Here is a 14,394-nt window from a genome sequence, read left to right as displayed (position 1 = left end):
TTACGGCCCCGCCGCGGTGGTCTAGTGACCCGCAGGTCGCGAGAATCGAATCCCGGCTGCGGCGGCTGCATTTTCGATGGAGGCGGAAATGCTGTAGGCCCGTGTGATCAGATTTGGGTGCGCGTTAAAGAACCTCGCGTCTCTCATATAGATGTGGTTTTAGGACGTTAAACCCCACATATCAAATATCAAATGGTTTAGTTGTACGAGATGAGAAAACTTCCTCATCGTTGGCACAAAACCAACAAGCTGTGTGCGAAAAAAAAAAGCGTGCGAAGAGTGTTGTATACTGAGCGTTTGCGCTGTGTTGCTCTTGCATGCACGTCGGCCATGGCCTTCAACGTTTGTCCCGACGAAACTTGCATCTCTGTATTTATTACTGCAATAAAGGAGCAGTGTATCTTCATTTGCTTGTTCATACGGTACAGAAAGGTGTCAGCGGCTCGTTTGATTCAGGCACACTGGTCGATTACTGGCCCAAAGGTCGCGCGATCGAATTCAGGCGGCGGCTGTTGCATTATTGATGGAGGTGAAAATGCTCAAGCCATCTGGGCTTATTGAGGTGCACGTTGAAGAACTGCCAGTGGTCTAAATTTCCGCAGCCTTCCGCTACGGCTTCCCTACGTAATCACATCGTACTTTTGGGACGACAATTATCGTCAGTACACAAAGGTGAGTGCGTCATCAGCTCTCCTCATTCAAGCAGACTGGCACGCAGGGCCGTACCCAGAAATTTTTTTCGTGGGGTTTTTACGTGAGGAACGGCTAACTTTGGCAACTGCATGTTTGATGTGAACGCGTGGAAATACTTCAGTATCACCCGAAGAGTTAAAGCAGGAAAAAAAATCGGAGAGGGGGGGGGGGGGGTTAGAGCCCTCTAGTTACGGCCTTACTGGCACCCAAATTACCGCTGCGTCATTCTCGTGAGGTACGCGACGTCTTGTCAAAATGTCAAAGTTCACTTTTTCGCGCACAAACGAACAAGGATTCTTGTTCGTTCCTGCGTTCCTGTCCAACGCAGGAACGCCCGTTCCGGCGTTGGACGCCGTTGCCGTCGGTGGCGTAATTGATAGACACAAGAAAAATAATACCAGGAAAAAATACCTAGAATCGAACGGGATTTCTGTCCGGGCCCTCTGCGTGGCAGTCGAGTATTATACCACGTCTATGGCCACGCTCCCGGTGCTTGAAACTTCATTAAAAATTGCAAAAACACAAAGGCGTCATGTCGGGCGAGGAATCGCGTTAATCCACGTGCGGTAGAATAAAATAACAAACCAGTCATCACACAACGATAACTGCGCAACAAGTACGGGGTTTAATGCTTTGTTCCCAGCCATATGTATTTCATCGTCATCAGCCATATGCAGCATCATTCAAAGTGCACCGGGTACCTAGCTTATCCGCGGGAGGGCGATGGCGTAGGGGGTGCTTTTCTGCTTCAACAAAAAAGAAAAAGGGGGGGGGGGGGTTATGGCGAAGTCGATACCTTGAGGAGGGCCGAAACTTCGCAAACACTGTTGCCCCTGTGCTGAGCTCAGAATTGGCACTAGGCAGTGTCGTAATCGTCGGTAAACATTTTTCTATTTTTCTCTTCTTTCTATGCTTTACTCTCTCCCCAGCTCCCTCCCATCCTTCTTACCCTCTCTTTCTTTTCCCACTTACTGGCTATACTTTACAGCACAGGGCTTTGCCATGCTTTCGAGGCGTGCGTGGGGCCCTGTGTTTAAGGCGCTCGCTTTTTGTATCGTTGGCACGCGGGTTAGAATATCGCCTCACCAAAAAACTTTTCTCCTTCTCTCGTTATTTATTTTCTCTCTGTGTGTGTGCTCGTTCTCCCGCTCATCAAAGTTATTGTATCCCACACAGGATGAATTGGTGCACGCGTTCTGAGAGTAAAGCACAACAGAACGAGTAATTATTTATTTAGTTATTCAATACTGCAGCCTCATCGTCTAACAGGGTGGTTAATGCTAATACGAAATAAGTAGCAATGACAGAGAAACAACCACAAAGCGTGAAGAAAGTTATATTGTAGTCCGATCGCATGTATTGGCAGGTCAATCCTTTCTAATAGGTCGCGGAAAATATGAGTACTTATGTCAGAGCGAGCAAAATATGGGGTTAAGGCGTTTGGGTGGATGAAAATGCAAGAACGAGCTGGATCGTGCTGATCATAATTTTTCGCCGATGACAGACGACAAACATCAAGCGCAACAGCTCTGCAGTAGAATATATGCAGCTATATGATATGGTGCAACGAATAGCGGAATCGTACCCAATCGAACCAGCCTCGCTTGCCGCTTGGCTGTATGACACGACACGGGGGGGGGGGGGGGGGGTAAGTGATTGTTGAATGAAGAGAAGAGAAAAGTGAGCCACGTAACTGTGTCAGGGGGAGGACACCTCAACAGTGGCTCACGAGGGGTGGGGGTAAGGGGGGATTAAGAGGTATAGAGATGGAGAGAGGCGGAAGAAGAGAGTGTGGCGCAAGGGCAGCGACATCCGTAAGTAAGAAGAAGATAGGAGAGATGGACACAGTCGCAGGAGTCCGAGGACGGGGCACCACTCGGCGAGAGCTCTTGTCGGCGTCAGGAGATGGCGTAGGGCGAACCAGTCGGCCAGAGCTGCGCTGTCGTCGGAGATCGCAGGGGCACAACTGGTCGGCACGAAATCTAGCGAGCCACGGAAACATCCAGCGATAAATATCCCTCTTGGGCATTTTTGTGATTAATTTAGAAAAAAGGGCGTTCTTACACAGTCTTAGTAATAATATCGTACTAAAATAAAGCACGCAATAGTTTACAGAATACGTATACACATAGAGCGAACATTGCGCGATATAACCAAATCAACTTGGCAGTCACTGGTGCCGAACTATATTAAATGCGCTCTTATGGTCTGTCTTACAGGCTGTCTGTCTGCTGTGCGTATAAACGGAGTTGCACGCATGTTGACAAACGCGCGCGGCTGTGTTGACTACACTTTCTAATACCGATAGCATGTGATAGAGTTCTCATGTGAAATTGAAAAAAAAAACAAAGTGAATATATTTTGTTCATCGTTAATTGGCTAGGGTCTCGATTTAATAAATAAACTCTCGATTGGTCTTTACACGATCGAGAGGTACCTGTCAAGAATTGTCACCTTGCAGCTGCTTTACCAAGCAGTCGCATGCCCTCCGCCTTGATCGCACGACTGACATTCGCGATAAATTGGTTTCACGCTGATATCTCCGTTTGCGACTGCGCAAACGGAGATAAAAGAAAAAAAAAACTACTGTCTCGCCTTAGAACTCGGTGTGGTTTAGGGGCTCTTTAACACTGCTAGCGATTGCAATAATTTAAAAAGGAAATTTCCCCTTAGTTGGAACACTGTTGAAGGCTGTCTGACAAAGCTACACCGTGCCTTCTGTATTCAAGGGGCCTCGAACATTTTCCCTGTCGATGCATTTATCCTTCCCCGCCCCCTTCCAAAAGCTCTCTGCACCTAACGTATTGGTAGGTGTTCTGTGACGTAATCTTGCACTGCCTTCAGGATTGAAGGCATTGCAAACGTTCTGCACCTCACCTGGTTTCGCATTGCTCCTTGTCGCTCCCTTGATCAGCCCTCCTTTCCTCGAACGTGGATGTCATGTGATGACGCTATATTGACATCATGGTGACGCCACAAATTACTGTCATGACGACATTATATAGTGACATCAAGTGATTCTTAGGGACGAAGCTCCTTAGGGCGTGGGTCTGCCCATCCTCCGTCGTTGTCGTGCGTAGCCACCGGGATGCGAGATGGGAGATGGGGGTACTTGGAGTGTTCACTAGATGGACGTACAGACGGACGCATGAACGGATGGACCGAGACACTAGCAGACGGACGGATGGATGGACGCGTGGAGCGGGTATGTGCCAAAGGGGATGCGAGATTGTAGTACTTAGAGTGTTCACTACATGGCCGCACGTATGGACGGACAGACAGACTAGAATACGGATGTACAGATGGACGTACGCACGGACAAACTGATGTATGAACGCATGGGTGGACGCACGGATGGTCGCGCGGATGGACGGAATCAAGAACGAACGAACGGACGGATGCAAGCATGGATGGGCGGACGAACGCTTCGCCCCACTCATCATCATTCATTCCGTGGATATGCTGTGATTTTTTTTTCATCAGTAATGCTATGCCAACGGCTTACGTGGGACACCGACTGTCAATTTTTGCATTTGACGTAGCATCTGGGGCTTTCGCCTTATTGAATAGGAGAGATAAATACAGCGCTGGGTGGGGAAGAAGTAGAAACAAGGTCGAAACGATGATCACACAAGATAAAAATGGTCAGGGGCGTAGCTAGAAAGAAATTTATGTAGCGCGAGGCCAAAAAACGAACACAGGAAAGAATAGACTGAGAGGACAGAGCGCTCTGTTCTGTCAGTCTTTTCTTTCCTGTGTTCGTTTTTTCGCCTCGCGCTACATAAATTTCTTTCAAATGTTTCACCAACAAGCCCACATCGCCACTCTTGTCGTAGCTAGAAAGTTTTTTTTTTTCTTCGGGGAGAAGGAAGGGGGATTTTATACCCTCTACCTTCTTTCCACTGTAAAAATTTCTGCAAATTTTTGGGGGGTTTGAACCCCCTCACCCCCACTTAGTTGCACCCATGGAATCAATGATGCTGCAATGCGATGTGGCGCATTAAATGTCGCAAGCGAATGCAGCGCTATTTTTCTTTAGCGGAGAAGACAGTTCTTGCGTCGTCACGCTAGTCGCGCGCGTGGAGTGCGTCCACTATTAAGGACAACAATCCCTTCGAAAACGTCGAGGCCACCTCGACCTATTTCATACGTGTTTTACACAACCGTTGCCACTTTGGGTTTCCCCTCCGTTGCTGGTCCTCACATCAATTTGCAGCCGGTTAAGCTGTCTCGCTTGCGATCATGGGCACACGGTCGTCACTAATGCTCCAAGAAGAGGAAATTCAAGAGATCCAACAGGAGACTGGCTGTGAGTTGTTTCGGAAGTCACCCTAGTCAGCACTTGTAAACGCAGTTGTCGCGCTTTTTGACGAACACACCCGCTCATCCGAGGTCATTCTCGCAGTTTCGCCAAACCAGATCGAGCGGCTGTACAGCAGATTTACCAGCCTGGACAAGACTGACAACGGTACACTTAGGTGAGCGGGTATGCGAACTCCGCGCTGCTAGACTTGGATTATGCGGACGATGTTCTTTACAAGTGACTGTCGTTCCAATGTAAATCCATGTCAACATGCGCGCTTGTTTAAGAAGCGTGACAGTCTGCTTTTAACTTTTTTCCGACTTTCTGTCATGACACCGAATGATCGTGTTGTTGACGACTTTTCGTGTTGAACCGAAAACGCGCCAATTACTGTACTTGTATATTGCTGCGTATCTTTATTCTCCCCTTGCACAAGCGCTGAACAGCTCAACCGAAAACAGCAGTAAAGTTAGCGCTTCTGTTGCCGTGTAGCTTCATGCGCGCAAGTTTGTGGTTATATGTCGTGTGTGTGTAAATAGTGTAGAACATTGTCAGTGTTGTGACTTGTCATACGGTGTTGCTTGCCTGCGTAACAGTGTATTTATCCACGATCATTTTGCTGCATGTTCCCGATTATGATTAGAACCATTTGAGACGTCGCGCTTACGTTGAACTTTGTATTGTTTGCAGTCGCGAGGATTTTCTGCGCATCCCAGAGCTGGCCATCAATCCACTAGGCGACCGCATCGTGCACGCTTTCTTCATGGATGCCTACGACGACCGCATAAATTTCCGCCAGTTCGTGCGGGTTTTATCACGTTTTCGCCCCTTAAAGAAAAACAAGGAGAACAAACTGAACAGCCGCGAAGAAAAGCTGCACTGTAAGTATCACAAGGAGTGTTGCTTATTAGGGAAGGGGGAGATTCGCCAAAAACCGGATAGTATACAAATGATATGCGCTACCGGCACTCACGGATACTCCCAAAAGTAGCACTGAATAGGGAAATGTAGGCGGCAAAGTTAAAACCAATCATGATACTAATTACTACAAAGATTGGGTATACAGCAACCAGTGCAGTTCTGTGAGACTGAGATGAAAATAGTGTTGGAGATGCTCAGTCTCTGTGGCATGTGCAATATTACACAGAAATAAGATTTTGGCCGAGTACTGAACAGGTGTAGTGACTGGTCGAACCAAGCACAGCAGTTCAGTTTTTATCTTCGTCACAACAAGGTCGGCAGCGGAGTGAAAAAAATTGCCGTATACTCCTCCCCTGTCTCTTCGTTAAAAAAGCCGCACCACAAGGCCTCAATGCAGTTCGAATCCAGAGCACTGGGAGGTGAACTGTGTGCCAAACATGTAGACTGCACAATCTTCTACTTGTGTTGTGCTGGCTGTTATTGGAGACGATGCATGCGGTGTCGTGCCTAAAGGATTACCGTCACAAAATTTCCGCCGCAAATTTTAATATAACATTATAACATCAATTTTGAAGTGTTTGCCATGCAATTTCTCAACTAGTAGCATAGGTCAGCAAAAAAATTTGAGCTCACTCAGTATTAATCAAGAAACACATTTTGTTGTTTGGGCTTACTTGGACTTACACTTGCCAGAATTTTTCTCAATTGTACTCGCTCAGACCTGGAATCGCCAACATATTACTCAGCCGTACTCCCTCAGACTCACGGCTTGACCAGAGTCTGAGTTAGGGGACTCATAGTCCATTAGCATAAAATTAGCTTTTTCAACTGTGGTGCCAATGCTCCTGTACATCATTATCTGTCATATTCAGACCTTTTCAGTACATCTTTACATCTTGTACCTTCAAATACGAGTTATTAGTGATTTCAATCTGGCAACGACATTTTTATGAAATATGTGACCCATGAGATATGTTTTTATCACTAACTTCCACTGAAAGAGCTTGTGGGAGGGGGGGGGGGGGGTTCTCATAGCACTTTCACCTTTAACTGATAGATGCCTCTGATCTACAAACATTACAAGAGTGGAAGCTTGGGCTAGTTTGCGTTGTCATATTTGCAAGTTTTTTCAGCACACGAACATAGGAAAAACAGACTGGTTGGACAGAAAGAGTGCTCTTTCTGTCTACCCTGTTCTTTTTTTATGTTTGGATGCTGAAAAAACTTGAAAATATGACATCAAATGTTAGCGAGGCACAAAAACGCTAGTGCTTTGAGATATGTGTGAAAAGGGTTGAATGTAAACATAAGTAGTTATCGGGCTGATGGTAATGCTGAAGTTTACTAAATAAAGCCGTAGGTCAGCAATAAAAAGTGGAGCTCACCCTGAATATATATATTGCACTGAGGGCTTCACTCGGACTAAAGCTCTCCAAAACATTACTCACCAGGAGTCACTCGGACTCGTTGCCCAATCTGAGTCTCAGTGAGTTAACTCATGAGTGAGTTTGCCTGCCTATGCCTAGCAGAGCACGACATCAGCGGGCATTGAAGGTTAACAACCAACAGCCACCTTAAATTGCCCTTGCATGTGGTTTCTCTTGTGGTTGTCAACATCGTGCTTACATGCACATTGCTGTTTTTTGTGTGGTCACATGGCCAGCTGTATTTATAAAAAAAAAAACAGGCACACTGCACCTCTTTCAGTGCTTTCTGAATCCAAAGCTACGACTGGGCACTATAAAAGCATCTGCAAGGATTCAAGACCTCTTATGCAAGACCAGTCAGTTGCTCCATGCGGCATGCCTTGTGCTTCAATGAAATGATATGCACCGATATCACTGTCAGTGGCTTCCAAGCAACAACTCTTGCACAGAGGTGTCGCGATCTAATCTAAAAGCAACTCGACTTACATGAGCATGAACTTTAGTTTTGAAACCTGTACTTAGTTTCTGTTGGTTGAGAAGTCCACACTCTGCTAGATATAAACATATATTTAACTTCGAAGTGCTTTTGTCAGGGCTGATTGGAGCGACATTTGTGGAGCTCCGCAGAATGAAAAACGGGATGAAATTAGGCACAAGTACAACAGGACCAGCACTGGCCTTACTGTACTTGTGTCTAAATTAATCCAATCTTTTGGGCTGCAAATATCTAACTTGGCCTTTATTATAACATCACATTATTACTGTTGCAGTTGCCTTTAAGATGTACGACCTGGACGACGACAACAAAATCTCCAGGGATGAGCTCTTGGCTGTGCTGCACATGATGGTTGGTGCAAACATATCTGATGAGCAGGTGTGTTGTCTGGCCTTGATTTTTAATGCTGTTTTTGGTGGTGGGGTTACTTTTAATGGTTGTGGCATTCACATAACAGCATAGCAGAATGTTTTCTTGGGAGTCCTCTATATAGAGGCACCAACTGGAGTATAATGCCTGTTCTCAATATGCTTGTTTTCAGTATTCATGTAATGCTTGTTCTCATGGCTACTGGTGGCGATGACTGACGCTCTCACACTAAATGCCCATACATACCCTATAGAGTTGACAGGGTGACGGCTGCTGTAGTAGCTCAGTTGGTAGAGCATTGAATGTGTTATTCAAAGGTCACAGGTTCGGTCCCTGCCCACGGCAAGTTATCTGTTCGTTCACTTTTCTTTATCCACATTCCCATTACATTTATTACTGAAAACATCCTCTATACTTTCCTTGGCAGTTTTGTTTGTTAGCTCTCATTAATTTTGTGTGTTAACATGAAAAATGAGCCCTTAGAATTTGCGTTTCTTTCCTTGTTTCCTTGATAGGACCTCAATGTTGATTTCGTTAGCAAGCTTCGCTAAATGTCCAATGTTAAACAGAACTCTGCAGTACAGCTCAGGTTCAATGATCTGATGAGAACCGGCATATGTGCAGTGATATTTTTTTCTAAGGTGTGTTAAAATTGTGGCAAAACAGTGCGTACTATGGAACAGTAAGCCATTCAGGACACAGCTCTCCTGATTTTTATTGAAAAATTAGGGCATAGGTAGGCAAGAGCGCGGTCAATAAAGGTGGGTACCACCATTACCTAGTGACTTCACCTGCTGGCAAACTTAAATTTTAATAAAGATAAACAGCCTACACAATCCAATGAAAAGCAGCTTTCATGAAACGGCATTCAAAGGTGATAAACAAGGCGGGACCAGAAGTAAGCAGCTGGAATGTAAATATTGAGATGGCGAAAGTTGGCAAACAACTAAAGTCTAAAAAGGAAAGGTCTGTTAGCAGGTAACAAGGCACTGCAACCAAGAACACCAAAACAAAAAAAAGCATGCGACAACAAGGCGGCGTGCGCGTAAGTGTGCTGTTTCATGTATATGCTCTAGCTATTCAGGGAATACCATGAAAAAGCAGTTGATAATCAGCACTCTGTCACGTGTGTTACACTGTCTCATCATCTGCGCTGTTCTGGCATGATATTCCTAAACCAACAAGCCCACCTGAGAACCCTTATGCTTGTTATTGGCCCTGAAACACTTTTCCAAATAATCACAGAATAGCTTCACTGAAGGACTTTTTATCCCACCAATCAACTGTCGCAAAAAGTTCTAGAATCTTTCTGGTGCAAACGGAGTTACAGGTATTAGTTGCAGGCTTTAGGCACTTCCTCCTTTTGTGCTGGTGAGTGCACTGAAGGTTACTTGAGGAGGGGGTTGAGGATAAGAGTGCAAAAAGCTATGTCGGTTCATCGATGCTGTCATGACCGAGAACACTTTCTTTTCTTATTTTTTTCCCTTAACCTCATGGTTTGTTGCAATGTCTTCTGCCACGGTAGATTGATGACCTCAGTGCTGACCTGCAGACCTAAGGGTTGCGGGTTCAATTTTCGCCACAGCAGTCTCATTTCAGTGGAGGCGAAATAGTGCAGCCCGTGTTCTGCGCAATGTCAGTGCAGTTTAAAGAACACTAGAAGTTCACTTGTTTCACCTAAACTTCAGAATTTGTTTTTTGAGTTCAACATGGCGGCAGCGGCACCGCAGTATTCGTTTCGAAAAAGCGCATCTGTCATGCAAGGCTAGTTCATGAATTTCCTGCACCTGCTCGTCAGGTAGTGCCATGTCCATGTAGCACAAGGTGGCTGCAGCTGTAACAGACAACACAGCCAATTGCATTCGTGTCTGTTTTAGCGAAGTGCTACAAGTACGACAGTGAACATTTCCCGGTGGACACATGCCAAGCAACGTAAGCAGCGGCGTCTTTTACGAACCTCAGCCTCCACAACCCTGAGAGCATAGGGTAGCATAGAGCTGGCACGACATCTGCACTCTCGTATTCGTTTCCACATGTTTTGCCCCTGCTGCAATTGCTGAAAGATCACTTGCACGAAGACAACACCCAGACGGCACCACCGTGAACTAGTTCTGGAAGTGCAGGATGAATCGAATGGATCTTAGATGGTCGAAATCTTTTGAGCCCTCCTCTGTGGCGTTCCTCGTAATAATATTGTGGATTTGGGACATAAAGCCCCAGATATTATTATTACATGTTCTGTGGAGACTTGCCCATCGATAGGTAGCATTTTCTGACTATGCTAAAGAGTGTTGCAGAGCCCCATTAGCACTTTACTTCTTTTTGCCTGACATGACTGGCAACATGCAAGAAATGAAATATATAAACTTAGGTGAACTAATTATTCTGTTTTGTTCTAAATGAAGAAACGCTTCCTTCTTTACACCATTACATTACACAATATTCATGTACTTGAGCAACATTGCACATGCAAATTGTGAAATATATTGCTTTTTGCAGCATTGTCTCTCTTCATTGCATTGGTTACATTGCCTTGCTTTGAATCACTGAAACATTACCCACTTTGCATTGCTTCATTTCGCATCAGGATCATAGTATGCAGACTGGAGTACATATAACTGATTTGCAGATGTTAAATCTATTATCCTGTTGTGATGACTCTACATGCACTGAAGTTTGCAAAAAGTTTGCAAACTTCAGTATCCAAGGAAACATGCAATTTCATAGCATTTTATGGATGCAATCAGTAATAAAATAATAATAATAATAATAATAATAATAATAATAATAATAATAATAATAATAATAATAGGGGTTCTACATCCCGACACCACTATATGATTGCACGGGATGCTATAGTGGTGGGTTCTGGAAAGTTTGACTGTCTGGTGTTCTCTGATGTGCACCTAAATCTGAATACACAGGGTTGCAGCATTCTGCCTCCCTCCAGATGTGGCTTTGATTCAATCCCACGTCCTTCTCGTCAGCAATGGGGTGCCATAAGCCCTAGACCACTGCAGCAGATGTGAACGGCACCTACATAATTATGTAATGCTACATTGTGCACATACAGTACCATTAAAAGTCGCAAAACAGAGTATGAGGCTATGAGAGTTGGGCCATGCATGTAAACAGGGTTCCTCAAGTGTGACTAAGCATGCACTACCATTGAAGGGACACTAAAGAGGGACATTCATGCTGAGAGCTCTAATGCCATTTGTTTCACTAGCATAAGTTTATTACTAGTGGACAAAAGCAAGGCTGAAGCTTTATTTTTAAATATCACGCCCAAATCTCCACATGTGACGTAGGAAATTCCAAAATGTATTTTCATGGCATTGGCTCGATTAAATTTTCTCAAATTTCATATGCTCAGCCAATGGCACCCACAGATTATGTACTTCATTTTTATTGATTGAAAGCTACGTAGGACCCAGTAAATGCCTTAAAACTTCTTGCATCACTGTGTTTGGTGAAGTTATCTCAAGGGGGCGTACCCACCCACATTTTTTTTTTTTCCACGTTTCTCATTTAGTAAGTGTTGCATCACAGTGAAAGGGGCATTTTCAAGATTGTGAAATTGTACTTGACTGATATGCAAAAAATCGTTTTTATCTTTAGTATCCCTTCAACTTTTTTCTTTCTTTTTTTTTTTTTTTCGTTCGGAGCTTGTCATAGTTACGCTCGAAAGTACCATGGTTTTTGCTTGTGACTTTTATTTAATTAATGTACAGTAGACTCTATGAATGGAACCTGAAGGGACCAGGAAAATGTGTTCCATTTAACTGGAGTTTACTGAGAGATTAACAAGGGTGAGAAGTATGAAACCAATCGTGCTGATGGTAGTTGTTCCGTTTAAGCAACAGTTCCATTTTAACTCCATCATTACCGCACGAAAATGGCTATTTCTTGTGTCTTGGAAATATAATTTTTTCCAGTTTGAAAAGTACTCCAGCACGCATTGCAGCATACCGAATTTTGCACAATGAAATGTTGTTTCCAAGAAATATATGTTGTTAAGCAACAAAAGTATTTTAAAATGAACAAAAATGTGAAAAGTGTGTTAGTTTTAGTAGCCAGCTGGTAAACAGTGCAATAAAAAACTATACACGCAAAAATTCAAAGGTGCACTAAGTGCACCTTTTAAAGAGTAGATGTTTGGTTATTTTTCTTTTAAGTTTGTGCTTCCTGGTGAAATACATCCGAGTGCAAGGAATAGATCTACAATAAAACTTCATTAATTCAAAGTCACTGGGGCCGCGAGAAAGCCTCGAATTAAGTGGGTTTTCGAATTAACAGAACATATAAGAAGTGGGATGCAAAGAACTTGACACTATTCAAAGTAATCAGTGCTCGTCATTTGCTCGCCTGCACCTTGCTTCGACAGCACGTCATGATGCGACGATTTGCACATTCTTTCTATTATAATTAGGATTTTAATAATGGCTAGTATGACGAAGCTCACGATGTGTTTTGGCTGGAAAAAATGATATTTGAAACATTCGAACTTAGTTTTCGAAGTAGGTGTTGCTGCCGAGAACTCCGCCAGCAGTGCAACGACGGGAATTGCTGGAGCAATCGGAGGTTCGCATACATCACGATTTCTGCTAAACTGTCCTTTATTAATTTCTTCACAATCCCAGTGATAATGGGTAAATAATGAACCACTGACGTTGCGAGAAACATGCAATAAGCTGCCCGCATGTCGCCACTGTGTTGAAGTGAAGCACAACTCGTTTTCCGCAGGTACACGTTTCGGTTGACCATGAAACAGTTTTTTCTTTTTTTTTTCTTTTTTTGCCCTGGAAGTAGCGAGGCTGAGGTGCTTCAGCTGCCACTCGTTAGTATTGATACGTTGCATTGCCTTGTGGCTATTATTAGCCGTCGTTCCGCGGATTCGCGGAGAAATCGGGATCGAACTGGCACATGGCATACAAAGTTTTTGAATTAACCGGACTAGTGCCGGCCGTTGCTTCAAATCACTCAAACTTACGTTGCAAAATAGAAGACCATGGAAATCCTTTGAATTAAGCGGCACTTCGAAATAACCGAGTTCAAATGAATGAGGTTTTACTGTATTTGATCTGCATCATGTTTATGAATGAGGTGTTTTCGTCTTTTAGCTGGCAAGCATTGCAGACAGGACCATAATGGAAGCCGACAAGGATGGTGACAACATGATCTCATTTGAGGAGTTTTGCGCAACACTGGACAAGACTGACGTGGAAGAGAAGATGAGCATCCGGTTCCTCAACTAGACTTGTCTTGCAACCACCTTCGCCATTTAAGTTATAGCTGTCTACACATAGACTTGTTGTTCCTTGTTACTGTTATTTCATTGTCGTCAAAACTTTTACAGAGGCTTCTATGTGCTGGCAATCATTCCAGTATTGCTTTTACATGTACTGCTAAGAGATCAAATACGTTTTTTATGTACACCAAACATCTCGCGTGTGTCTGTATTTCTGCCTGTTCTCCTTAACTAGTAGAAAAGGACCTATTCGGCATTAGGGTTTCCTTTTCTCAATTTTCTTTGCTGTTACCCACCAACCACAGACACTCAGTATATTTTAATTTAGATGAAGTATAAACTGCTGATGCAGAGAGGAATTGTATTGATATGTAATCATTACGTTCTCTGTTCCCAGAATGTCATTGTAAGGAACTTGAGACAAATAGGCTGTGGATGGAAATCTTAGTCGTGCAATGTTGCACCCAACCGTGCTTTACCACAAAGCAGCGATTCAGCTTGCTGGACCGTAGGAGTGGCATCACCTGTAGTAAAGCTTATGTGGCTGTTGTTTGGCATTATCTCATGCCTGTTTCTGTTGCACTTCATGTTGTCAGGTGCTGCAGGAGGCTTCACACATGCACAAGCTGTGTGTGGTCTCCTTGACTGCAAAAGGAGAAAAAGTACTATGAAAATAAATGTTCACATTTCATTGTCTTGGCAGTTGAGCTTGGGTTATCAAGCATAGCAGAAGAAAGCTTTTGTTTGTGCTATTGCTTTTCAAGTCCTGTTGTGTGGAGCTCTCATTCCAGGGCACTGTACGCCACTGCTCCGGATGGCCAAGTCAATCAGGGTTATTAAAGGCACACTGTCACATAACAAGTGCATGCCGCGCGACTGAGCTGCATGCGAGCACATCGCGATGCCATGAACACGGCATCAGTATATAAACATG

General features: G+C 44.1%; 1 protein-coding gene across 1 annotated transcript; it reads left to right on the top strand.

Annotated features, from left to right (window-relative positions):
* The first annotated feature begins 4,781 nt into the window (after nucleotides 1-4,781).
* Nucleotides 4,782-14,151, top strand: LOC119166924 (calcineurin like EF-hand protein 1 elm). The gene is made up of 5 exons (XM_037418316.2): nucleotides 4,782-5,002; nucleotides 5,099-5,171; nucleotides 5,687-5,877; nucleotides 8,115-8,218; nucleotides 13,333-14,151. The coding sequence occupies exons 1-5, from the start codon at nucleotides 4,936-4,938 to the stop codon at nucleotides 13,465-13,467; spliced, it is 570 nt and encodes a 189-aa protein (XP_037274213.1). The 5' UTR covers nucleotides 4,782-4,935; the 3' UTR covers nucleotides 13,468-14,151.
* Nucleotides 14,152-14,394: the final 243 nt, after the last annotated feature.

The sequence above is a fragment of the Rhipicephalus microplus genome, chromosome 6 (genome assembly GCF_043290135.1).
Source record: "Rhipicephalus microplus isolate Deutch F79 chromosome 6, USDA_Rmic, whole genome shotgun sequence".
NCBI classification, from domain to species: domain Eukaryota; kingdom Metazoa; phylum Arthropoda; class Arachnida; order Ixodida; family Ixodidae; genus Rhipicephalus; species Rhipicephalus microplus.
The sequence above is the reverse complement of the archived record's forward strand: the minus strand, read 5'-3'. Positions and strand labels throughout refer to the sequence as shown.